Here is a 26,396-nt window from a genome sequence, read left to right on the forward strand (position 1 = left end):
CACATAAGTTCAACATGTTCTCATTTTCCTCTCGGTATTTATAACTTGGTCAGCTGACCGTTCACTCGGAATGTTCCACTTCTCGGGGACGTCGGTGAAGCATTCGAACATGACATTGCCATGGAGAACGCGGTACAAATAAAAAATATTAGTTGATTAACGCATAGAATAGTATATTTTGTTACGCTGTCTACTCTTTATTAATTGGCAGTTAGAAAGAGGCCGGTGTTTTTTTTCCCCCGCTACCTTCCCGTCGCTTAGAAAATGGTACGCGCCGATGTTGAAATTCCGAGAATTGAGTAGCTCCGTTTCTTAGAACTGGATTCGCAGAAGTGCAGTGGCTCGGATTTTCGAGGAAACTTTTTACAAGGTTAGTTTTTTTTTAACTCTCCGGCCTCCCTCGCCCTCACTTTTCCCTACACAGCAGCACAACTTTAGGCTTCCCTCCTCGGGCTGTTTCCTATTTCCTTTATTAGACATGAACAACGTCGCTTTTTACACCTTTAGACCCTTATAACAAATGGTGACTATTAAAAAGTGTAATATGTGGATGATGAATTTCTTTGTTGACATTTTTGAATAGGTTTATGCGCGGCTGAGAAAGTTGGGTTGTTGATTTTGAATTGTCGCCACATTGGCTTGCCTTTTTCTTTTATGTAAGCAGTCATACTTGGTAAACTTTTTACGACCCCGCTGTCACTTAAACGTGGCGCAATCTGACCGGTCTGTCTGGTTTTTAAGTGTCGTTTTTACTGACAGGTAACCTTACAGAAGCTGGTTACGGTGATGCGTTTTCCTCTACAAATTCTAGACAGCCCAACAATGGCGCAGTCTGAACTTGAACGCAGCCTTGTTGTGTTCCGGGCCTGACTTTTTTTGGCGTGGCCAAGCAACCCAGCGCGGGTAGAGCGAAGTGTCTTTGAATGCAACATGGTTATTTGTTGACTTTGAAGACTTCGATGTTTGAGATCGAAGATGATCCGTTTCATCCACTGTCACGTCAATTTTTATTTATGCTGTGTTGTACTTGAGTATGATTGTTTTTGAAGTTCAAATCCATCAAACGGAGACGGCTGAGTCACCGAGTGTATGTAATCGCTTTTTATAAGTAGAGCAATCGCCCTGTAATTAAGAGGCCGTGTTAAGTCAGATCAAGGCATGGAGGTTATAGTCGTTTTTTTTACTCTACATAATTCCACCGCCCCCCTGCTGAGAAATTGCCAAGTGTCAGTTCACTAACTTATTTTTTGCCACGAGCTACACAAAAAAAAAAAGAAAAGAAAACGAACGCAACGTAAAATAGCAATCGACAGATAGATACTATCCATGCAAATTATGCAACATAATAGCTGTGTGTCATACTAAAGATGATTGGCATGAGTTCAGGTTGTACTTTTCAGGCGGGTAAACATTTTAAAACCGTCCTGAGGCCAGGGAAGGACAAAACGGTATTCAAACAAGAAAAACAACTGGTTTTGAAAACCAAAAGGCACAATTAAGTTTGTCATTATATGTTACTGTGTAGTTTATTATTTTAATATTGTCGATGGAATATATGTACTACAGCTGGCAGGTGACCAGTCCAGGGTGTCGTCTTGTTGCCCAAATTCTGCTGGCCATGCCCCCATTGAAGATGAGCGATGAAAAAAATGGATGGATGGAATAATAGCATTAGTATTTATTATCATTTTCCATCGAGCAATGCACTAAAATCAGGTATTAAGTACAAAATAAAATAAAACAATATAAGCACGCTGCCGTTCTAAAGTTTAGGGTTGTTAAGAAATGTCCTTGTGTTTGAAAGAAAAGCAGTTTTTAAAAATGATTAAACTAATTAATAAGAATTACAATCTAGACATTTAAAAAATATTTATGTATAGTGGCTGCAGCATTCCCCTAATCGTCTACATATGCTATTTGAGGTGCATTTGTGGTTGTTGTCCGCTTGAGGTCGCTATACTCGCTGTCCACCTGACAACAACTGGAGTGCGGGTGGCTTTAAAACAGGGGTGGGCAAACTTTTTTACTCGCGGGCCACAATGGGTTCTAAATTTGACAGAGGAGCCGGGCCAGGAGCATTTGGAGAGAGTGTTTGGGCTGGATATATAAAGCATTAAATGTAGTGTGTGCAAACCTCAAGAACACGACAACCCAATTTATTAACCATCTTTCAAATGTGAAACATAGCCCTTATCAGTTAATAAATTTGTCTCAAGGAATATGCAAGATATTGCATTTTACATACTATTTCGCAGATACTGGGAGGAGGAAATGTAAATAGATTAAAATAATATACGCACTGTGATTTATCAAGATTGCGTCTATTTTTAATAAGTTTCAATTGAAGGTGCAAAGTTAAAGAAATCAACATTTATTGAAAAATGGAATCACTTTCAACATTCAAAATATATTCTTAAACTCACTAATATCTCCTTGTGTTAAACTCAAACGCAAAATCATGGATGGATTGTCCTGACCGCGCACTCTTACAAACTCGCCACGGACGCACGCCCTCGCCTTCACGCGCAAACAGTACACGTGTATCGTTGCCAAGCACACAGATATTGGCTGTATTAAATATCCTACCTGCAGCTTAAAATTTAAATTAAGAGCGATGTGCGACGTGTTAATTAAGCTACTGTACCGCTGCCGTGCGTAAATGTGCATTGCTTTTACTAAAAAAAAATGCATATGGAAAGTTTGGAAGTGCCAAACTTTCCACATGCATTTTTTCATAACACAGCAGAAAAACTCACCATTTCAGTGTTGTTCGTGTCCTTTTTTTGCCAGTGCATCAAAGTCTGGAGTTAGTTTAGTTGTGGCAATTCTCAGGACAGATCTGAGGTGTTGGTCACTTAACATGGATCAGTAATGGGTTTTGCTGACTTTCATGACGCTAAACATCTGCTCACACACATAGGTCGGGCCAAACAACACCAGCATCTTCTGCACCGTCCTCCAGAGGTTTGCAAGCGCGGTCTTGTTAAGTGAAGCGTAAAAGTCATTCTTCTCATTTGAGACAGAGTCAGACTGAAGATCGATCAGTTCCAATTGCAGCTCCCGCGGTGCTGATTCGGGGTCTTGTGACAGGGAACAGGATACTAGTTGAAGTGACTTGTCAATTTTTTCAAAATCACAGGACGGCAAAATTTTCTGTGCAGATCATCCGGTGATTTGCAGTACAGTGAGACGTCAACGTACAAAATTTTTGTCTTACAAACGTCAAATTTATGAAAATTAAACCTTATAATAATCACTATTTTCATAATACACACCCACCACGGCTGGCGGAGTGATCTTCGGCGGAAGCTCCTGACCGAACAGCACCAGAGGTTAAGTTACCAACAGTCCTTATGAAAGGTGAATCTCCTTCCAACGACCATCAAAAAGGTAAATAAAACGTTATTTTACAGCACAGTTTATTTCTTTAATTACAGTCGTCATGTAATGCGCCTCTCTTTCCAAACAGCAATTCCCTTTAACCTTCGACCTCCAACGCCATTCCATCAAGCCATAAATGACCATCACAAATATAAATAAAGTGACTTTATGATACAATGCAGTGTATTTCTTTCATTACAATACGATAGCACATTTATTATATGTAGAATAAGGTATGTTGTGTGTACTTTTAAGGCTTATTTAGTTGAAAAGTATATTTTATGGAAACCCGGGAACGGATTATTCCCATTTTAATGGTTTCCTATGGGAATTATTTTTTTGAGATACACACTTTACACTCACACACTCTGTCTGGTAACCAATTAAGTTCGTAAGTTGAGGTCTCACTGTATTTCTTTGCATTTTGGGCGACCTCTTTCTGCACGGCTAGTGTGGGGAAATGTGCGAAAGATTTGTTTGACATTTGCCCGAAGAATAACACCAGCTTGGATTTGAAGGCATTTGTGTACATGTCATGCACAAACGGATCTTTCCCCTGTAGCTTCACGTTCAGCTCATTCATGTGTGAAAATACGTATGTCCACGGCAAACGCAAAGTCAGGGAATTCTTCGGATTTTCCCATTAAATGAAGAAAAAGAGCAAATCTCGTCTTTGAGCTGCCAGACTCGTTGAAACACTTTCCACAAACTTAACCAGCGGACGCGAGAGTGGTAAAGTAGGTCCTGGTGATCCGCATTAGTTGCTTCCAGGAACATAATAAGCAGTAGCCGCCCGTTCTTGTGTTGACTGCTTGCGAGCATAGTTTGCATGCTTCGTGGCAAAGTGACGGCTGACATTGTACTCTTTGAAAACCGCAACAGCTTCTTGGCATACCAGACATACAGCCGTTGATCGGACTGCAGTGAAGAAGTATTTTGTTGTTAAACACTTGGCATTCGCTGTCCACTTTCCATCTCTTTGGTCTGCTCATTTTCACAGAAGGGCTTAATGGTGACGTGAAAGAAAGGGAAGTGAAAAAAAAGAGAAATACGTGCCACTCCAACAATGAACATGAATGTGTTTTTAGTGTGCCATCTATTGGGGAAACGTGGGCATTGCAGGGAAAGGGGGAAGGAAATGAGGTTTTTACTCTAATTTGGACAAGTTCTGCGGGCCGCATTAAAAAATATGTGGACCGCGGGCCGTAGTTTTCCCATGTCTGCTTTAAAAGGTGATGCCTAGTCTGGTAAGTGATGTGGGCGCCAACAAACAAAAGTAGAGTTGTATTGCAAATTTCCCCATTGTGGGACGATTAAAGGCTTTCTGATTCTGATGTTGTGAGCTCAGATACGGCTGGTCGTTAACCGGTTAAATGTGAGTCACAACGTCGAATTCTTCTCAACGTTTGATTAGTTGTTGCAGACCCATTGACAGTTTTGAATGGAAAACACGAAATTGTATGTGGGACCTTCAACTTCGGGATCAACGAATAAAACATCAGTTCATTTTGGAGACATTTTTTTCCATTTGCTTAGTTTTCACAGCACGGCGATGACTGCAAATGGGTGTGTTCAATTTACGCGCCATGCAGGTGACGTCCTGCTCAACTTTAACCGCCTCCGTAGCAGAAATATCCTGACCGATGTCACCATTCAAGTGGACGGTCAGCTTTTTTACGCCCACAAGGCCATCTTGGTGGCCTGCAGGTAATGCAGAAATGCGACCCGAACCACAGGGAGCAATGGGGGACAACGATCTTGATTCCTGTCCTGTTCTTTCAGCGGCTTCTTTTATTCGGTTTTCATGAACCCCGAGAACACAAACCTCAGCGTCATCAATTTGGATCCTAAAATAGATGCCAAGAGTTTCTCAAACCTCCTGGACTTCATGTACACGTCTTGCCTGAACTTGACGGACAGCATGCTGGTGGGCACCATGAACACGGCGCTCTACCTGCAGATGGAGCACTTGGCTGACACCTGTCACAGGTTCATCAAGTCCAGGTAACCATCGCAGTACACAAAGTATGCATTAAACCCTTGCGATATTCAACTTAACTCATAAAATGGCATTCCCGAATTTGTCCTATCTGATAAAGTGTTGATCTTTTGTACAGCCGACCCCATTTCAAGCTCAAATAACTCCAGACCCATATAACTTGGGAATTAACTATTTTGTTCTGACGAAAGAAGAGATTTGAAGGTTTCTAACTCTGTATTGAATATTTATGTAGTCCTAAAATTCAATATTCTGGGAGTTCTGCAATTTGAGTGAAAATGACAAAAACCCTGGCACTGGAGTGGATACATTTTTGCACATCGTCTGGCAGTAAATGAGTTAAAATGTCCCAGGATGCCGCCGAAATAGAAATTACTGTCAAATAAGTACAGTAAAGTCTCGTTATATCGATATCGGTTATATCGATAGTACTGCTTATTACGATACTATTTCTATGAACTCAAGGAGAGAATTTACATGCCACAGGATTGGACATATCGATAGTCCGGTTATATCGATATTTTTTCCGACTCCCGAGAATATTGATATAACGAGACTTTACTGTATATTGAAGTGATACATCGTGACAGTGACCAGCTTCGGGTCAGACAACTCCAGACTCATATAACTTTGGAATTAACTCTTTTTTTCTGATGTAAGAAGAGAGTCTAAGGTTTCTTACGCTGTATTGAATGTTTATGTAGTCCTAAAACTTAATCTTCCTTGGGTCTTGCAATTTGAATGAAAATGACAAAAACCCTGGCACTGGAGTGGTACACATTTTGCACATCGTCTGGCAGTGAATGAGTTAAAATAAAGTTAAGTTGAAAGTTAAAAAAAATATATGTCTATGTATATATATATTCATTTTTGTAGCGATCTATTTTGGTTAAAAAATGCCAATAAAAGCAATTTAAAATATTTTCTGGCGGTGTCTCCGCGAATGGACATCCATAACATGGCTGGATTTTGTTTCTGCAGGCCATCTTTAAACACGTACGTCGAAGAGGCGCAGACCAGCATGTTACCGCTGGCCGACCAACTACCCACACTGAGGCCGATGCACGTGACAGAGTTAGATGTACAAAACAGGTACACGGCTACATCGCCCCCCCTTCAGGAGAGCAGGGGTTACAGCGTTTTTCGGGGTATCAACACCTCCGGCTGCTATCACGTATACGGCGATCGCCACATCCCCGTTGGCAAGTCTCTCGACTCCCAACCGAAGGGCTCCCCAAGCAGAGCATTCTCCTCATCCCACAAAGCACTAGCGCAAATTCCCAGCGCCGACGCGCTTCACAAGGAGTCCTTGGCCATTATGGGTTTCCATTCCGCCATGATTCGAGCCGCCGGCAACGTGGAGGAAGACGGCGTTCAGCACCCGCTCGCCGATTGCCGTCGATCGTCTCTGAGTCTTGGCAAAGGTGTGATTTGCAGCCCGCGGAGCCCCCTTAGATCCGACTGCCAACCCAACTCGCCGACCGAGTCGAGCAGCAGTCGAAACGCGACCCTCAGCCTTAAACAACCTCCTGATTGCCACAAAGAAGCCAAAGTCCGAAACTGGAAAAAATACAAATTCATCGTGATGAACCAAAACCCCGAGAGCAAAGAAACGGATGCTCAGAGAAGCAGCCCCGAAAGCGGATCTCCTTCGCCGAGTCCCTGCGGGAATGGCGGAGACCAAAGGGAATCCCAAACGGAAGAACATCGGGAAGAAAATGCAGCGGCTGTTGATGGGTGAGTTATATTCACGGACACGTTTCAATCGCTTGGTGTGAAAAGCGGGTTTATTTGGTCAAAAAGCAAAAAACGTACAAATAATTTACAGATAAAATTGTACAAGATTAAATGCACTGAACTCAACTTTGGCAGTTCTTGCACATTTTTCTAGTGGGAGGGCCACCAAGCGCACTTGAAAATCTCGTACTTTGCACAAAATGTTGCCATTTTTATGCATACTATACTACAGTACATCAGTTCGAGCTTGGATAAATGGTTCCAAAATTGCTCAGCTTTGAAAAAAATGGAAAGAATCTCGTGCAGTTTAGTTGTATTTAACTTTGAACTCAAGTCAATGTATAGAAAAAAATGGCGATGCATAAACACGACAATAAAACAGCAAAATATAAACACGAGTTAAACACGGTGAAACGTGGGGGTGGGGGGATACAAATAAGAGTCCATTGAATTCATCATTGTCTGTCCTTCCCTTGCAGCCACCACAAATGCTCCTCGTGCGGTTGCAACAGCCCTCGACAGACGGAGGCCACTCACCTCTTTCCCAACTCCTACTGCAGAGAATCAAAGTTCTCTCCGTCGAGCTGCGGTAATGAAACCTGCGACCACTCGAGGGTATTTACACGAAACCGCACTGACGATGCATCTTTGACTTACAGATGGCTTCCCCGAAGACGATGGCCCCAAAGACCACACGACGCAGGCCCACAGAAAGAAGCCGTACAAGTGTGACTGTTGCCAGGCTGCCTTCCGCTACAAAGGCAACCTGGCCAGCCACAAAACTGTTCACACAGGTGAGATGACCACTAAACTCATCGTCACCCACTTGTATATATTTTCTTTACTGCCAATTGTCATTGTAAAACAATGAAAAGAAAATCCGAAAAATGGACACGCCCCTGTTCACATCATTTTTGCGGTATCACTAATTATGTTTTCTGAGCCATTTGCCACTTTCAAGACATTCACTGCCAGATTAATTGAGTGCAAATGACAATGTGCAAAAATGTCCACTCCAGTGCCAGGGTTTTTGTCATTGTCACTTGAATTAAAGTAACCAAAGAATATTGAGTTTTAGGACTACATAAAAATGCAATGCAGCGTAAGAAACCTTAGACTCACTTCTCTCTTCAGAAAAAAAAGTTAATTCCTAAATGATATGGGTCTGAAGTTATATGAGCTTGAAATTAGGGCAGCTGGCCAAAATACAATGCAATACATACATATTGGTTTACATAGCACTTTAACAACAGCTGAAGCTGGAACAAAGTGCTAATATGGAAAAAGGGGAAATGCTGCCCCTTGTGGAAAAGAAAAAAATTGCCAGAGGCCACGGCCAGCGCTTTATTGGCACCTCAGCAAGAAAAAAACAAAACTCGAACAAATTCAGGAAAGGTGCTCTACGTCATATTTTCAATTTCCGAATAAATTCGTGAACGAGTTACCGTGACCTATAACCTATCCAGCGCATCAATCAATTCAAACAGGTCGCCTACAAACCGGTTGCCATTGAAAGTGCCTCAGATTGACCAAAAATACTTTTCAGATGTTCCAGTAGGCTTTTGCTGAAATGTTTGCATCATGGGAAAAACATGAAGGCTTTGTGCTAACATTGATTGCTATGAAAAAAAAGCAAGCCGTGTAATTCTAGCACATTTTCGCATGCGTGTTTGGGAGATTTTGTGACAGTCCATATTGAACTTTTTGTCTATCATTACAAAAGGTATGTTTAGCACAGACGCTACCCCCCGCCCCCCCTTTAAAAAATCCACCAATCATCTGTGTTATGAGCGCACGGTGGTGACAGAATTACACTTTGAGGCTGTTTTCTTCAGCTGCAACTGGCGCCTCGGACAAGATGGAAGGAATTATGAGCGCTACGAAATGACCGTCAGTGTGAGCACAAAACCTTCAAGCCCCCCAAAAAAACTGGGGGAAAGCCTTCTGCAACATCTGAAATGTATTTGCGGTTCATCAAGGGCGCTTTAAACGGTGGCAGGTGTGTGCTGACAGTCACTTAACACGAGTTTGAAAATGATGGCTGACTCGGAAAAAACACTCACGCACCAGTTGTGCAACCGACCGCATTATTGCTGTCGTTTGTTTTTGCTTCGCTTATGGAAAACATTTTGTCGACGCCGTTCAATTTTGTGGTTTTATTTATTTAACTCACAAAAAAAATGGCCATTCAAACAAGGGTGTGTCAACTTTTTTTCCCCCTGCCGTGTCCAAATGAGGAAACAGCTTATATTTTGTCCGCCACTTAGCCTACTTGGATAAAAATAACATATTTGATACAGAGACTGAATTTGTCATGACTCTTGAAGGTGCAAAGCCGTACTGCTGCAACATATGCGGGGCTCAGTTCAATCGGCCAGCGAATCTAAAGACCCACACCCGCATCCATTCTGGGGAGAAGCCCTACAAGTGCGACACGTGTGGCTCCAGATTTGTCCAGGTGAGTAAAATCTTCCATTCGAATGCTCCTATTCAAATTTTAGCCTCTTCAAAATACGTTTCTGGACCAGTTAAGGGAAGAAAGAATTATTTGCACCCCATTAAGTGTTTTGGACATTCCCACATTGTTTGAATCATCATCATGTTGTTGTTTTGGCAGGTTGCCCACCTTCGCGCCCACGTGTTAATTCACACAGGAGAAAAGCCATACCCTTGCGAAACCTGCGGGACTCACTTTCGCCACCTACAGACGCTTAAGAGTCACATGCGCATTCATACCGGAGAGAAACCTTATCATGTAAGTGTTTCCGGGGCCAAACAAGACGTAAGCGCCTATCCGCCAAGCGCTCGTCCAAACGGGGTAATGGAAACCATCCAAACAGGCACGCAACTTAAAGGACAACCGACACCATTTTTTTGTTTCCTAACTGACATCAGAAAAACGTCTTATAGCATCTAAAATACCCAAAACACGCAGGCTGATATTTTTAGTCAAATGCAAAACACCAATAAAAATGACTTAAAGTGTCCCAAAACTACTTCAAAATGACCCAGGCGACGCAGTTTCAGAAGGTCCCGCCTCCTTGTTTGTGACGTCACGCCAGGACATCTTGCCTTGCTCTAGAATCAAAACAATGGCTTCAGATTCGGAGATGTTTTCTTGTTACTCATCCAGTTATCAATATGATTCAAATAGTTCTGAAGAGGAAAGCATAAATGTTTGCAATCGATTAAAGAAGTCCTTCCGTATCATTTTGAGGCATCTAGACTCCAATGTATCTCCCGGAAAATGCACAAGATGGCACCCAAGCTCAGTTGGAAATGGGCTGATTTGTCTGCTGGGAATTTGTGTCAACCAGTACCAAATAGTAGTCTTGGTGCAACACACGATTCACCATCGCGTTATTTATGTTTTTTTTTCCTTCTAATTTCACCATCAAAACGGATCAACGTGAAGTTTTCAGACCAAACAAAGTACCCAAAATGGTTTGTGTGTCGCTTTCTCGGTCAGGGGCGTTCCAGACGTGAGGATCGTCTTTAATGCATATTAGCATATTTGACAATAAAGCTGACTTTGACTTTTTGACTTTAAAGTCAGCAACTTGGACCCCCCCCCCCCCCCAAAAAAAATGTTGGGAATTTCGCAAGCCTCCGCAACAACTTGAGTTTAAATTGCGTCCTTTGTTCCTCAGTGTGAAAAGTGTGACCTCCACTTCAGACACAAGAGTCAGCTGAGACTTCATCTCCGACAGAAGCACGGCGCCATCACCAACACCAAGGCGCAGTACCGACCCGCATCCAGCAATGTGCCCTGTTGAGTCCACACCCCCGACCCCCCGATCTTCCATCAGCTAATGTATTGTAAACAAACAAAAGCTGATTTTTGTCATCCAAAGAACCATTTTGTCAATGTTTGACTATTTTTTCAAAGTATTTCAGCGTTTATTGAAAACCTCAACTGAATGTACATTGGGACTGTGAATTTGAACGTTTTTTTTCCCCCCAGGTCATCATTTTTATTATTTTTTTTCTTTCTAACACAACATGACTTGTTACAGTTCGCTCCAGTATTGATCCAAGTTTGCCAACATCATCACTTTTGTTGTAAATAAGATTGCTGTCTGCTGGCAGAGCGTGGACTTTTTTTCCATGCCCACTGAGCTTTACTGAAGGACAAGTGACACAAAGACACTTCGTCTTGTGGTCGCTTTTGGTACGTATTTTTGTGTATAGTTTCACATCCATTTTGTATTTGCCTTTTTGTGTGTACAGTACAATCTTTTCATAAGCCATTGTTCGTATTTTGCACACATAATGCCGTTATTCAGAAGCCTTCAAAGATGTTTCACATTGGCTTTTTTTTTTACTGTTACTAACACGTTGAAATCCTCTTGAAAACATGACCCCTCACCCCCCGATGAATTATTTTGCATTTAAACATACCTTGCCATATTGTCCCAATTAATTTTTTTGGTGCTGCAAAATTTCCTGAACAAAACAGTACACCTTTGACCGAACTACGTATTACAGTGCCTTCACATTGGAACGTTTTCTTGGCAACTGTCGGTTTTGAATGTAAATGCTATGTACAGTCATGCTTATTTGTTTTTTTTTGGTTAGTTGTTCACTGTATGCCGCTCGTAAAACGCAGACATGCTAAAACATGCTCAGGAATATTGCCAATCTTTAATTGCATCTTTGTAACTGCAGAATACATAATATATATTTATATTTATGAAACAGAAATAAATGCGCATACCGCAGCAGCATTTTGTCATGTGACACTTCTTTTTAACACCGTACGAGCACCATTTTGGGGATATCAAATCCATTTTTGGTTAAGGTTGTACAAGTAATTTAAAAAGCAATACAAAGAAATTAAATAAAGAATTATATGTGCCATTTTGAGGCAACATTGGGGGAACATCTCTCACCCAAAAAAAAGAGGCACAAAATGGAGATCATGGCCAGCTCCGTTTCTTATATGGCGCTTGGCTGCCCTCTTTTGGCGGCTTTTGTTAATGCAGTTCAGCGCAGGATCGGATATATCGTCATTTTTTCCAACTCCCGAGAATATCGATATAACGAGACTTTACTGTATTAAAAAAATATTCCTGAATGAAAAATGTTCAAAATGTAAAAGGTGGCGATAGCAGTCAGTTTTAACTCATTCACTGCTATTCCTGAATTTATTCAGGAATTAAAAATATGATGTGGAGCGCAATTCCCAAATTTGTTCGGGTTTTGGTTTTTCTTGCTGTGGGTTACGGATCGAGCTCCGGTCAGACTTCTGGGTACATTTTTCCCTCTCACGAAGGGGCAGCATCTGCTTTTTGTATAGCCGCCCCCATTTCAAGCTCAGATAACTCCAGACCCTTATAACTTAGAAATTAACTTTTTTTTCCTGATGAAAGAAGCGGTTCTAAGGTTTCTTACGCTGCATTGAATGTTCATGTAGTCCTAAAACTCAATATTCTGTGGGATATGCAATTTGAGTGTAAATGACAAAAACCCCGGCACTGTAATGGACACATATTTGCACAACGTCTGGCAGTGAATGAGTTAAAAACACAAATTACCAAAAATATAGGTACATTTATGGTGGGTTTGAGTGGATGTCACTTTTAACAACTTTGAGTCCTTATTGCTCAAGATGCACAGATGCAAATAAATACAAGGAACATTTTCAGAACCGCTTTTATCTTCTACAGAGAGACATCTCAGAAGGGGTGGGCGGGATTAAGCGCATGGCTCATACACAGAATTTTCTAAATACAGTTCGATGCGCGGAAAGCGCAACTTGGTCAGGTGCGTCTGGCCGTGGTCTCGGCGTAATGGCATCATGATGCATTTTAGGAACTATTTCAACTCCCTTTTGATTTCTCGAGTCAGTACGTTCGATGATTTGGTTGGAAAAGTACGACCCAAAATGTAACGTGATCAGGAATACGTTTGTGAAGCAAAGCACATCTCCTTGGTAACAGTACATTTTGTCCCTAAGGGTAGAGCAACGAACTATGATGGAAGATCACACAAATGGACCCCCTGTGTGCTAATTCCTACCCTTAACATTGTACACTACAAACCAAAGGAAAGTAAAACAAACAATAGTGCAGATTTTACAAGAGAAAGAAATAGTTAAACAGTTAAAGCAAAAGAGCCAATGGATGCAGAGATAAATATGCCGCTTTTCATCACAAAATGGCAGGTGATAAAAAGTAAAAAGAGTAAACAAAAAAAGTAGTGCCGGTGACAGCGGGGGTGTAAGTCAACCCTCTTTGTCAAAGACGAGTTTCACGTCAGCAAAAACCTGGAAGAGACAAACACATGACGAGTGTGATGCCTTGAGGTCCGCGTGATCCCACTTCGGGGGGTTTTCAAGGTGGCAGCTACTGTTTGGCCAGTTATTGTTTACAGACGCTCCCCTACTTACGAACACTCGAGTTACGAACAACAGTACATCCAAACATTTTTGTGGATATGACGAAAAATGTTTGGACAGAGATGCTGTAAGTTAGATTTTGTATTGCGTGACTTTTTCCGTGTTGTGCCTCTTTCCACCGCTAATACAGACGTTAGGCGCTGTGAGAGCTTTTTCTCTTCCTAAAATATGTAGTATTCTCTCCACTTGCACATGTACATATCTTTATAGAGCACATCTTTTCTTAAATGTTTATTTTTGAGTACCAATACAAGTTACTTATACAAGCCTTAAAGGACAACCGACGTCTCCGGACAAGTGGTGTCCATAATTTGTAAAATGGCTTCAAATGACTTCTACTGAGCGTATTTTACAAAGATTCCACCGCATATAGCTATATTTTACGTTTTAAGACTCGCGCTGAATATTCCGGAAGTCTTGTTTTTGAGTTTGTGACGAGTACTCACCCTACGTCACTGAAGGAACGCCCCTGACCTAAAAAAAACACACATTGTAGCAGTCCTTCCATCACGTCAATGCATTATGGTGTACTTGTTTGGTCTGAAAATGTTGTGTTGCACCAAAAAGAGGCAGAAGAGGGCGACAAAGCTCCATGTAAGGAATTTATCAGACTGTGGAAACGGGCTGATTAATACCTCACACAGAGCTTGGTGGGCATTTTATGCCTCTTTTTTGGTGATACATTTCGCCCCCAATGTTGCCTCAAAATGGCACGGAATAAATTCTTTAATCGATTGCAAACATGGATGCTTTCCTCTTCAGAACTATTTTAATCGTATTCATAACTGGATGAGTAACAAGAAAGCATATTCTCCTCATCCGAAGCCATTGTTTTGATTCTCCAGCAATGCGAGACGTCTTGGCGTGACATCACAAACTGGGGGCAGGACTTTCTGAAAATGCCCAATTTGCAGCTCAATTGTTTTGCAGATTTTGGACACTTTAAGTCATTTTTATTGGTGTTTTGCATTTGACTAAAAATATCATACTGCGTGTTTTGGGTATTTAAGATTCTATAAAACGTTTTTCTGATGTCAGTTAGGAAACAAAAAAGTGACGTCGGTTGTCCTTTAAACATACTTATAATAAGCCTTAAACACACATTCCATACAAAATATAGAACTAAAGCAACCTACAAACAAATTCACCTTACGAATGACCATTCGGAATGTATCTCGTTTGTAAGTTGGGGAGTGTCTGTATTTCTTTCTTTTTTTTTTTTGCTTTGACTTCCAAATAGGAAGCATAAACTCAAACCCTATAGAGCTGCTATGATTTTTTTTTTTTAATCACCAACTTTTACAGCCTTAATTTATCTTTTTTTGTTGTCTTTTGAGAATGAACAAATTTAAACCTTGTTTCAAATATACGTGCAACCTTTGGACATAAGCACAAAAACAAACCTGTTAGAAGGCAGGGCCCAGTAATCACTGAAGCTTGGCTTTTTTGTTTTTGGTCTTAGATGTTTTTTTTTGAAAACTGTATTTTTTTTTATGTAAAACCCCGGACAAGCTTTTTTGATGCAGTCAAGCTGCCGAAATTCATGAGGAGTCAACAACTGACTGCAAGGAACCACAGTCCCCCCCAAAAAAACAACAACAAAAATATATTCTTTTTGAGGCCTGCGGTGAGGAAAATGAGCATGCTGCAGTGATGATAAAATAAAAAATTATAAAATAAAAAGATCTGTAAAGTCTTAAAAAAAGGAAGTAACATTGCATTTCAATTCTAGCTCACTTTTGTTTTAAAAAAGCAGCCCACACCCGAGACGAGTCCCCGGTCATTTGTCGGCCAGCTATTTGATATACAGAGAATTGGCGTTATCGGGAGAGGATAAAGGGGTGAGTCCCTTCACACATGATTGCTATTTAGAAACGGAGAAGTTCTTGTTTCTATTTCAACCCGGGGTTGAGCTACGGACGCGTTTCCCGAGTGAACTCACCTCAGCCACAGAGTGCGAGGCATCCACACAGCGTACTTTGCCTTGCTTCTCGTACAGATCGACAATCGGTCGTGTCGACTGCAGGTATGTTTGGATTCTATATGGGGGACCAGATCACACAAGGGATGAGAAGTGCTTTTAAGTCAGTTCCAAAAACACCCGCCAAGGTGTGACAGTACATAATAAAATATAAATATATTTAAATCATTCACTGCCAGACATTTGCAAAAAAATGTGTCCACTGCAGTGCCAGGGATTTTGTCACTTTTACTCAAATTGCAGGACCCACACAATATTGAGTTTTAGGACTATATACACATTTAATGCAACTTAAGAAACATTAGACTCTCTTCTTTCATCAGAAAAAAAGTTTATTACTAAGTTATATGGGTCTGGAGTTATTTGAGCTTGAAATGTGGGCGGCTGTACAAAATATAATGCAATAAATACATATTGGTTTATATAGCGCTTGAACAACAGCTGAAGCTGGAACAAAACGCTAAAATGGAAAAAAAAGGCAAATGCTGCCCTCTCATGGAAGGGGAAAAAACATTGCCAGAGGTCTGACCAGCGCTTTATCGGCACTCCTCCGTAAGAAAAACCGAAACCAGAACAAATTCGGGAATAGCGCTCAACGTCATATTTTCGAATCCCGACTAAATTCAGGAATGGCAGTGAATGAGTTAAAAGGGCTCATAAATATATTTATTGATTTGGCTTACGTTTGAAGTTCCAGCGTACTATTTGAAATAGGAACTTCAAATGAAGGACTTGTCGAATTCACATGGAAAGCTTTTATGTCATTTTGTCCAAAGAAACTGCAAAATTGCAGTACAATGTATCAGCAAAATACTATGTGAGCGTATTACAGATCATGTTGGGTTTTGCCAAATATATTTTAATCAAATCAAACAAAATATTGGCATGATTAAGTGTTGGTAGTTCGAAATAGCGAATATTTGGACTTGTATCATGTGGTGGCATTGGTGCATCTGAAATTTTGTTCACGGGTTTATTAGCGCACCGTTTCTCCAAGCTTTCTCTGTTGTCATCTGTACGGCCGCTGCTCTTCCCTCGTTCTAAACATCTTTTGATGCAGACCTGCGAGCGGGTCAAAAGAGAGAAAAGAGTGTAGTCGGTGTCAGGACGAGAAAAAAATGGATTCACTTCCTCGCGGCACGGAGATCCCCGGCATACCTCATTGCTGCAGTCAAAAAACAAGACAAATTTGACATCTGCTTTTCCATCCATGACTTTGTTCCAACCCTGAAGGTTGTCCTCATTACGGGGGAAGCCATCGATGAGGAAGCGAAACTTTTGTTCATCTTTTTTCATGGTCTCTTCCATTGCCTTTAGGGGAGGGATGGAGAAAAAAAAGGACATTGTTGTTGATGGAAAATCACGACAAAAACAGGAAACAAAATATTTTGTTCATTGCTTGACACAAAATGCATTTGTTTTCTTTTCAGTGACCTAAAACGGAATTGCAATGGCGGTTAGGCTTTGAGCAGACATCCGCCTCCCCTGCCAAAGTACAAAATATTTGTTAAGACTCTACTGCCCCCTTGTGGACATAAAGGCTCCTTGCAGAACAATACAGCAATACAGTACAACTTCATAACAAGAACATTTGGCCGAAAATTGACGTCACATCAATGGGTAGTGCGTAGGGGGGGGGGGGATTTTTGATTCAATCACCCCTCCCCCGCCTTTGCCCGCAAAATCTTGCCATTTGAACAGAGCTGTGTACTGGAGACTTTGAAACATTTATTCAACAGTACCTTTGACATTGCTGCCATCTAGGGGGCATCAATGCATGTTTGCTGTACCCACCTTTAAATAATAATAATAATAATAATAATAATAATAATAATAATAATAATAATAATAATAATAATAATAATTGGAGTGGATTGGATATGCCTTTATTAGTCTGTGGAGAAATTTACATTTCACAGCAGCAAAGTGATGAAAGGAATGAAAGTAGAAAAACGAAATACATGAGCTGCTAATAAAATAAATAATAATAATAATAATAATAATAATATATTTCATTTATAGGCACCTTTCAAAATTCTCAAGGACACATTACAGGAACAGGATATTTTTTCTGTGTGTGAGCAGCGGATATATACAACTCAGGGGGAATGGGGGTAATAGGCCAGTCGTTAGTCAGGAATGTAGGAACAATCAGTGGGGCCACAGGGAGGGGTCCCGCACCCCCCCCCCAACCTGAGAGTAGGGACCTATCATAGCTGTGTCCTGCGCCACCATGTCTGGACATTAGGGATATATAAATGGGGCCGATACGACCAGTCAGACTTTAGTTCGCTGACGAAGCCTCTTGGATAGGAGGCGAAACGTCCGAAACCTTCACTTTTGTACAGATGACGGCTGAAGAAACCTTCTCATCGATGGACCACTCCTGTATGACTGAGAGCTTACACATACGAAAGAGCACTATTCCTGATTTTCCCCCTTTTTTTCATGCTTTGTTGGCCTTTTCCACAAGGAGGCAGCATTTCCCCCTTTTCCATGTTAGTGCATTGCTCCAGTTGTTAAAGTGCTATATAAACCCACATGTATGCATTGCATTGTATTTTGGACAGCCGCCTTAATTTCAAGCTCATATAACTCGAGACTTATATCCTTTAGGAATGAACTCTCTTCTTCTAATAAAAGAAGAGAGTCTAAGGTTTCTTACACTGCATTGACATTTATGTCGTCCTAAAACTCAATACTCTGTTGGTCCTGGAATTCGAGTGACAATGACAAAAACTCTGGCACTGGAGTGGACACAATTTTGCACGCCTGGCAGTGAATGAGTTAATTAACTTTTTTTATTGTCATGAAGAAAGTTGTGAGAAAATTGTCAACATTTCAGCTAACAGCATTGTTCAAGATCTTCAGGAAATGACTTTCAAAGGGCGAATCCGTCGCTCACCATTCTAAGCAAGTTGATGGTGATCTCCACAGGGACAATTTTGCCTTCCTTGATGAAGTTAGCGATGAGAACTCCAAACTCAGATCCCTCTCTGGCCCGTTCTGCCCTCAGCAGGTCGCCAGCTGACAGATGGGTGTAGTTGTAGCTCTGAGGCACAAAGCGATACAAGGGATTTTAAGACATATTCCACCCAATCCGGATGGACTGAATGAATGGAGCCTCTGTGTAGAGCTGTCATACAGGTCTGAAACCCCTACGTGAAGACAAACACCCACACCCAGCAATACACACACGCACACAAACACATGCTGAACCACTATAAAATAGAAGTATTCAGAAATGTAAATACTAAAGAGTGTTTTAGGCAGCACGGTGACTGAGTGGCTCACACAATCACCTTCCTGTGAAGAGCTTGCATGCTCTCCTTGTACCTGCGTGGCTTTTCACGAGATTCCTCCCACGTAATAAACGTGCATGTTGGAAGACCGGCTTAATGTGACTTGAATGGTTGTCTCTGTTTGTCTATCGAGCAAGTGACCCTTGCACAGACACGGGCAAGACACGCCAATCAGAAAATTGTATTCGCCGGAAATGTTTTGAGACGCAACATGAATCGCCCGAAGCAATTTTAGAAGAGAAAATGGCCGAGGAATAAAGGTGGTGTTTGAGAGCCTCTTTGCTCCACTGGGCAGGTGCATTCAGTGAGTTATAATACTACAATGACCAAGTACATTTCATTTGTAAGCGCCTTTCAAAACGATCAATCTGTTGTACTTATTTCAAATACAGTTAGATTTACATACTATACAGGTAACATCCGAGTTACGACCGGATCCCATTCCGACAAAACGGTCGTAAATCGAAACGCATTCAAAATGGCGGACGCGAGGTTTATACGACAGGATAGTATACGATATCATTCGGTTGTTTTTAAGCAACGTTTTCTATTGAATACTATTATATACCAAAATGTTGACAGCTCATTTATAAATCTTATAACTTTTAGTGTAATTTTAATCATTTTATATTTCATATTATCGATCTTCATTACTGTGTCGGCGCACACGCTTTCTGCTGGCCCAAATACGCATGGTTTCCCACGCGGGTGAGCTGTCCAAAAATCGCTGAAACATCCCCTAATGCTTTCGGGATTGTACCTTTTCTGCACCACCGTGTGCGTGTGCTTTACGGGTCGGGTTTCCCATAGACCCCCCCCCCCCCCCCCCACACACCCCAGCCCCCACTCGTCCTGTTTGGTATTCTTTATTTTTCATTATTCCCCTGGTTCTCTTTTTGGGCCAGCGCTTTTTTGCTGTCTCTTAATAAATCATCCTGCACGGACCACTGTCTCTGTCGCTTACTTGGGGATCCAGACATTCAATTTCGCTCCGACGATTCGGCTGCTTTCTGCCTTGTTCGGAACGCGGCAGATCTAAACAAGAAGGACTATCTCGAGTCTTTTATTCTACCAAATGCATCGCAAACACGCTGTTGAGTTCAACCATAGTGGCGGTGGCAGCCGTAGAATTAAAAAAAAAGGTCTGGCGGTCGTGGTCGCAAGTACGGGCGGTTGTAACTCGCGGCGGTCGTAAATCGGATGTATATATGTATGTGTATATATGTATATATGTGTGTGTGTGTGTGTGTGTGTAATTCTTATCCTGTGACTGTAGTGTCCTTTAAAGTTTTGAAATGTGCTTATAAATACAATGTAAATACAAAAAAATGCAAATACCTTCCATAACTATTTTTTTGCAAATAATACACACAATTTTTTACAAATACAGTGGGACCTTGGCTTACGAACTTAATTGATTCACAGCCAGTGTGTGTAAGGCGAAAAGTGTGTATCCCAAAAATTAATTTCCCATAGGTAACCATTAAAATGAGAATAATCCGTTCCCAGGTCCCCATAAAACATAATTTTCTACTTTCTAATTTTCTAAGCCTTGAAACTTCACAAAATACACCGTATTTTATGTATAATAAATGTGCTACAGTATTATGATTAAAGAAATAAGCTGTACTGTACAATAGTCATTTTATTTACCTTTGTGATGGTCGTTAATGGCTTGATGGAGTGTCCAGTTTCCTCAGCATTAAACACTTGATGAGGAACATAGGCTTCTTTCACCATCTTGAGGAATGATCCCTTTTAGGTGCTTTCTCTGTGATAATTTTATCGAGTTCTTCATCAATTGTGATCTGTTTAGCTGGGTTGATAGCTTTTTGTATCAAGTGTATAGATGACTTGTGTGAGTTATTTGTGGAGCCTGATTGATGGGATATTTTAACTGTTTTCTATCAATTTTCTCACTATTCTCACACTCTCACACTTTTGTTTTTTTGTTTCAAGCTCTGTCATCTCCCTTTCGTGTGTGTGTTTTCGCACTCTCTGTCTGCCTGCCCCCCCCCCCCCCCCCCCCACTGCTGGGTTCTTGACGAATTGAACCGAAGACTGGGGGCAGGGAATAGAGGACAAAAACAGTGGCCACCATTTTCTTGTTAGGAGAACGGGCTCGTTCGCGAACGACACTCATTGTGACAGCTCCGTGTGTATCCCGAAAAATAGTTTGTCTGCCAAGGTAAAATTTCCATAAATGTAAAGTTCGTGAACCGAAAAGTTTGTGAGTCAAGGGGTTCGTAAACCGAGGTTTCACCGTACCTTGCATAACTGTATTTAAAAAAATAAAATAAAAATAAAAATACATACACCTTGTATAACTATTTTTTTGTATTTACATTGTATTTATAAGCGCCTTTAAAACTCTCAAGGACACTCTCCAGTCACAGGATAAGAATTTCTCTGCGGGTGAGCACCGGCAGCCAGACGCGCCAGAGTTCACTCAACCCGGAAGTAATGCAGTCATCACACCACTAATTCAAATATAAACTGGTCATCCAAATAAAGTGACACTACTACCCATTTGATATGAATCCATACATACTGCATTTGCAGTGATGTTTTTTGTTTTTTTTTTCCAGTGGGTTGACAACCAACCACGTCAACATCATAAAACCGGAAGAGCTGGTAAAGATTGAGTAGATACAATAAAAGCTACGCTACCAGTTCTTTTGAAAGCTACTTGTAGCTCAAGATTTACTTGATAGGCTCCTCTAATGGAGACAGTTTCTGGCCCAAATTTTGATGTGATAGATTCCAACTAAAAGCAAGTGAGGACAAATGATTGACATAAATATGAATGTCATCTCTATGTGGTTTGGTTTAAAAGGTTAAACGGACATGTGCAGTCTAGACAAACAAACTGACCCTAACACGACATCTGCTATCAGAAGAGACTGATAAGGTTACAAATATGGGACCTACCTCCAATTTTAGTATTTTACCAAATACTATTTTGATAAAAAGTCAACGTGTGTGATTTTAACAAGTTTGAGTGCAGCTTTAAGGCTCAGCTAGTCATAAATGTATGGTTATCTTCAAATTCTCTGTGTAACGACAAGTATCTCACTAGCGAAATACAAGGTCTGGGTATTTTTGCCACCTCGAATAATTAGCTAACTAGCTAGCTAACACAGATTCATTTTAGAGGACGACCGGAAGTCAATGAAGCGGCGATAATAACTACTGTATTCATTCTGTGTATTTTTTTCTGTCCATGATAAGACGTCATATAAAGGGGTTTGAATCAATCTCGCCACCTCTTGTAGCTTACCTCGACGATTTTGGCGCACTGGGTCCCTTTGCCGGCGCCAGGCCCGCCCAGCACGAACACAACCTGCGGCTTCTTCATTGCATATACCCGGTGAACCAGGCTTGCCACCCTCTGTGCGACGTTATTCGCCAAACGGCCGATCATAAACCAGCCAAACTGGCTCCTAAAGTGTCGAACGGGGCGTCTCGGGGAAGGGAGGAAGAGTTGAAGCCCGGATAGCTCTCGGTGAAGCGTGTGTCATACAATCGGAAAAGAAAGGAACCCGAGGTCACCACTTCCGCATGCTGGCTCAACGTCCAATGAGAAATTCGGGTGTCTGTGACGTAATAAGAAAGAGATCGGATGACGCCACTCCTCTCGCTCTTCAGCATCAGCACCTCCAAAAGCAAAAAAAATCCGCAACGAGAAAGAAAAGGATGCTCTTCCGAATTAGCATCGAGAGACGGCGTTTGTTTTTTTACATGTATCGTTCCTCCCTACATGATGCCCTCGTCGGCTTTTGTAAGAACGGAAGCATGGCACAGATAACGGGGCTTTAAAATAGCGGCAGCCTATCGTTCCCAGCCCGATTCGCCGGCCTTCTTTTGACGCTGCTTTCTTCTCGTGTAGTTTTACGGAGCGGGGTTTTATATTTTTCGGGCACCGTGTAAATGTAGGCAAACAAAAGGAGTACGACCCCCCCGCCCCCCCTCCTCGAACCGTGTTTCCTTTTGGCGCACCTGTCAGTCCGGTTGACATGAGAGCAGCGCGAAGCCGGGAGCCGAGCAGCAGCAGCAGCGGGATCGAGGAGCCTCCCAAGAAAGGAGTCTCCGGACGCACGGCGGCGAATCTGCATCAGCATCATCATCAACAACCTCGGGGAGGCCGGATTACAGTTGGTGGGGACGAGCGCCAAGGGCAGTGCGGCAGTCAGGAGGCTCACAGGGGGGGAGGAGGCTGCAGAAATCTGTGATACTTCCTCCCCAGTCCCGACTGCACTGTCACCTCCACATCAGCGCCCCCCCCCCCCCCCCGTGCGTGCTGCTTTTCCATTTAATGAATGGTGACTGGTTCTACAGACAAGGGTGTAACCCGCATGGGGCTGATGCGCATGCTGGTCAGGTTTTGTTTATCGCTCGCTCTGCTGGTCACCTGCACGATGGGATGTATTCAAAGCATCGCGTGCAAGCCCCGCATCAGACGGGAAAATATTGTGGTGTATGAGGTGTCAGCCTCCATCGATCAATGTCCCACCATCATCGAGGAGAATTCGCCCATCGTACTTCGTTACAAGACGCCGTACTTCAGGGCCTCGGCGGGCGTTGTGATGCCACCGGTACCCCGGAATGAAACTTGGGTGGTGGGCTGGATCCAAGCTTGTACTCAGATGGAGTTTTACAATACTTATGGTGACATTGGCATGTGAGTATCTGGATATCACTACTCGCCATTCACAATTTCCACAGTACAGTGCGTCGGAGTTGAACTGTCGCTGGGTGGCAGGATGGGGAACATAACTGAAGGAAAAGTTGGCCAAACCATCTTTTTTTACGAGACAAACCATACATCTAAATCACAATATCACAACAGCGGCTATTTTTTTAAATACATTATATTATGGAGTGCTATTTTTCTCATTAAAAAGACAATTTTGTTGTAATTTAAAAGAGCCTGGAACGAATTAATGACATTACAATTGATTTCAATGAGGATGATTGATTTGGGATACAAGTAGATGAAAGAAAGATTTGTCATCGAACAAATTCAACACATATGTCGTGTTAACACTGTAAATGCAAGTTGTGTATGTCGGGAAGTATTTTTTGCTAGCTTTTGTCATAAAAGATTCCTATGCATGTACTTGCGCACTTCCATTCCATTTTTTTTAAATAACAAATCTGATTATCTGCAAGTCATTTTTTAAATTCTGATCATTTCCCGCCATCAGGTCCAGCTGGGAACTACCAGAGCTACGAGAGGGTAGGGTGAAGGCTATAAGCGACTCAGATGGAGTCAGCTACCCTTGGTACGGCAACACCACCGAGACGGTCACCCTCACCGGTCCCACCTCCAAACCGTCCCGCCTGATGGTCAGCATGAACGACAACTTCTACCCGAGCGTGACTTGGGCCGTTCCCATCAGCAACAGTAACACGCCCATGCTCACCCACATCACCAGGGATCAGAGTTTCATCACATGGCTGGTGGCCATGAACTCCGTCACCAAGGTGCGACAAACCAAAAGGCAGACATTTCATTTCATTTATAAGCGCCTTTCAAACCTAAAGGGCTTTTTTACAGTAGGATGTTTTTCTGTGGGTGAGCAGCGGCAGCCACACGCGCCAGCGTTCACTCAACCCGGAAGTAACTCAAATAGATAGAAAGCTAGCTAGCTAGCTCAGAGGTAGTTACTAATACTAATACTAATAGTTACTCAAAACCGTACTCAAAACCTCAAACCGTAAGTAACTTTAATAGATGGAAAGCTAGCTAGCTAGCTAAGAGTTAGCTAATAATCACTCAACCTGTTAGTAACTCAAATCGATAGAAAGCTAGCTGGCTAAGAGTTAGCTAATAATCACTCAACCTGGAAGTAACTCAAATAGATAGAAAGCTAGCTGGCTAAGAGTTAGGTAATAATCACTCAACCCGGAAGTAACTCAAATAGATAGAAAGCTAGCTATATATACACATATATACATGAACACGTATATATAGTATGTATAGAGAAAAAACATTGAGGTGTTGTACAATAAATAACTGACATCATGTTGCATAAGTGTGCACACCCTCATCAGAACTGGCATGTGTTCTTATTTAGAATCAACCAATCACATTCACAGTCATGAGAAAATCTTTGTCAGGATACATCTGCCAGCATCTAGTGCCTCTTAATTTACCCCAAATAAGTTCCACATGTTCTGGTGGGCTTTTATTGTTTTTTTTTTTTTGCTTTATAGCAGAAGCCTGAACGTCAATACGCCGACTCGGGTGTTAGCGGCAGGCTTACACAAAGTTAACGGTGCTCTCCTGCATGATACATCTTGTTTCCCTCTTTTTATTTCAGGAGCGGATTGTACTGCAGACGGTCCGGTGGCGCATGCGGGTGGACATTGCTGTGGACCCCGACATGCCGCTGGGTTCACGGGCCACCCTAGTAGGTCGGCCTTATCAGGAGCAGCCGCATATCCTCAACTATCAGGAGCCCATCCCTCCCAACGCCCTGGGAAGGCCCAACGCCAATGATGCCCAAGTGCTAATGTGGAGACCACGGCGAGGAGCGCCACTTGTTGTCATACCGCCAAAATGACAGAACCCCCCCCTTCAAAAAAAAAAATCTATATATTTCTTCATGCCAAAACAAAAGATGACAGTGATCAAGCCAACAAAAGAACTATTTGCGTTAAGCGCCGGAGTCACCACGACGATCTGGTATTGCGTCAAGTGTTGTTTGGCCAAGAGCTGCAATTACAAAGCTTGGCTAGCGTTTTTACAAGCAGTCTTTTTAAATACGCCGTCAGATGATTTTAAACCCCCTCCCCGCCCTAACGAGAACTACATCCTGCATCCTCATGTCGAGCTTTCTTGCATGCGATGAGAGAGCGAAACGCGTTTTGTTTTGTATTGCCGAAAGCCTCCGTGATCGAGACGTCACATCGGCCAAAAAAACACAAACAAACAGAAGGCTGATGATACCTCTTTATTGCCATTGAAGGCCTTCATCAGTGTACTCATCACCAGAGTTTAAGAATGTATTCAGATGATTTAGGACGACGCCCATGTATTATTCTTTTTTTTTAGTTAAGATCATAACTATTATTGCGACAAGTTTGTGTGAAACGGACAAAAACAAAGAGACATCTGCTGGAGTTAATAGCACAATGACTTCATCGGGGGGAAAAAAAACTATAATGTGCAATTGTAACCGGCTTCGAACGGGAGCGTCACCGAATGGTGTCGGATGACAAATTTGAAACAAGTGTCATCACAGGTCATATTTGTAACATATGAAATGAAATGAGACTTACGAAGGGAATGTGGGTCTCGTCAGACCGCCTCATCTTGCAGCGTTCCACGCGAGGTACATCTAATGTATTTCCAGACAATCAGGGAACCTTATTTCAGAGCCCAATTCCTGAAAAGCAGGACAGATTCTAGCAATGATAAAATCATTGATGACCTACGGCACAGTGACTGTAGCAGTGGTTTTTGTGTGGATGATCGCCAACGGGAGCCTCTTTCCGGTCCGGTTCCTGCTGGGCTCCGTCCAGGGTTCTGCTCGATGTTCTACAAACTAGCCACATGACTGATTCGTCCATCCGTGCTTCTATCTCCCA

The 26,396-nt window shown here is 42.1% G+C and overlaps 3 protein-coding genes across 5 annotated transcripts; 2 read left to right on the forward strand and 1 right to left on the reverse strand.

Annotated features, from left to right (window-relative positions):
- The first annotated feature begins 289 nt into the window (after positions 1–289).
- bcl6ab (BCL6A transcription repressor b) lies at positions 290–11,844 on the forward strand. Of its 2 annotated transcripts, none has more exons than XM_089007687.1 (9): positions 290–370; positions 4,918–5,088; positions 5,164–5,385; positions 6,362–7,117; positions 7,597–7,706; positions 7,777–7,911; positions 9,445–9,575; positions 9,735–9,872; positions 10,768–11,844. In XM_089007687.1, exons 2-9 carry the CDS (start codon positions 4,934–4,936, stop codon positions 10,891–10,893), a joined length of 1,773 nt encoding a protein of 590 aa, XP_088863813.1. In that variant the 5' UTR covers positions 290–370; positions 4,918–4,933; the 3' UTR covers positions 10,894–11,844. The 2 variants fall into 2 exon arrangements, with proteins under 2 accessions (XP_088863813.1, XP_088863814.1); XM_089007688.1 differs by lacking the exon at positions 290–370 and adding an exon at positions 392–3,390.
- Positions 11,674–22,347, reverse strand: cmpk1 (cytidine/uridine monophosphate kinase 1). 2 transcript variants are annotated; one of them, XM_089007690.1, is made up of 6 exons: positions 22,081–22,345; positions 18,404–18,550; positions 16,657–16,809; positions 16,484–16,560; positions 15,460–15,556; positions 11,674–13,385 (listed from the first exon to the last, which is right to left on the reverse strand). In XM_089007690.1, exons 1-6 carry the CDS (start codon positions 22,222–22,224, stop codon positions 13,344–13,346), a joined length of 660 nt encoding a protein of 219 aa, XP_088863816.1. In that variant the 5' UTR covers positions 22,225–22,345; the 3' UTR covers positions 11,674–13,343. The 2 variants fall into 2 exon arrangements, with proteins under 2 accessions (XP_088863816.1, XP_088863817.1); XM_089007691.1 differs by lacking the exon at positions 11,674–13,385 and adding an exon at positions 13,950–13,991 and having other exon boundaries at positions 22,081–22,347.
- Positions 22,348–22,428: 81 nt separating this feature from the next.
- fam78ba (family with sequence similarity 78 member Ba) lies at positions 22,429–26,252 on the forward strand. Its single transcript, XM_089007689.1, has 3 exons — positions 22,429–23,481; positions 24,008–24,287; positions 25,127–26,252. Exons 1-3 carry the CDS (start codon positions 23,120–23,122, stop codon positions 25,367–25,369), a joined length of 885 nt encoding a protein of 294 aa, XP_088863815.1. The 5' UTR covers positions 22,429–23,119; the 3' UTR covers positions 25,370–26,252.
- The last annotated feature ends 144 nt before the right edge of the window (positions 26,253–26,396 follow it).

This window comes from Hippocampus bargibanti, linkage group LG11, assembly GCF_051943395.1.
Source record: "Hippocampus bargibanti isolate YZ-2025 linkage group LG11, ASM5194339v1, whole genome shotgun sequence".
Lineage (NCBI taxonomy): Eukaryota > Metazoa > Chordata > Actinopteri > Syngnathiformes > Syngnathidae > Hippocampus > Hippocampus bargibanti.

What these genes read in the sequence shown, in the direction of transcription:
- bcl6ab (XM_089007687.1), top strand. Translation starts at nt 4,934, where the DNA reads ATGACTGCAAATGGGTGTGTTCAATTTACGCGCCATGCAGGTGACGTC. An exon ending in GCCATCTTGGTGGCCTGCAG is followed by an intron (nt 5,089 to 5,163) that starts GTAATGCAGAAA and finishes CTGTTCTTTCAG; the next exon opens with CGGCTTCTTTTATTCGGTTT. An exon ending in GTTCTCTCCGTCGAGCTGCG is followed by an intron (nt 7,707 to 7,776) that starts GTAATGAAACCT and finishes TTTGACTTACAG; the next exon opens with ATGGCTTCCCCGAAGACGAT.
- fam78ba (XM_089007689.1), top strand. Translation starts at nt 23,120, where the DNA reads ATGGTGACTGGTTCTACAGACAAGGGTGTAACCCGCATGGGGCTGATG. An exon ending in ACTTATGGTGACATTGGCAT is followed by an intron (nt 23,482 to 24,007) that starts GTGAGTATCTGG and finishes TCCCGCCATCAG; the next exon opens with GTCCAGCTGGGAACTACCAG. An exon ending in CCATGAACTCCGTCACCAAG is followed by an intron (nt 24,288 to 25,126) that starts GTGCGACAAACC and finishes TTTTTATTTCAG; the next exon opens with GAGCGGATTGTACTGCAGAC.
- cmpk1 (XM_089007690.1), bottom strand. Translation starts at nt 22,224, where the DNA reads ATGATCGGCCGTTTGGCGAATAACGTCGCACAGAGGGTGGCAAGCCTG. An exon ending in CCATCAACTTGCTTAGAATG is followed by an intron (nt 16,810 to 18,403) that starts GTGAGCGACGGA and finishes CCTCCCCTAAAG; the next exon opens with GCAATGGAAGAGACCATGAA. An exon ending in CCTCGCACTCTGTGGCTGAG is followed by an intron (nt 13,386 to 15,459) that starts GTGAGTTCACTC and finishes TGTCTCTTCCAG; the next exon opens with GTTTTTGCTGACGTGAAACT.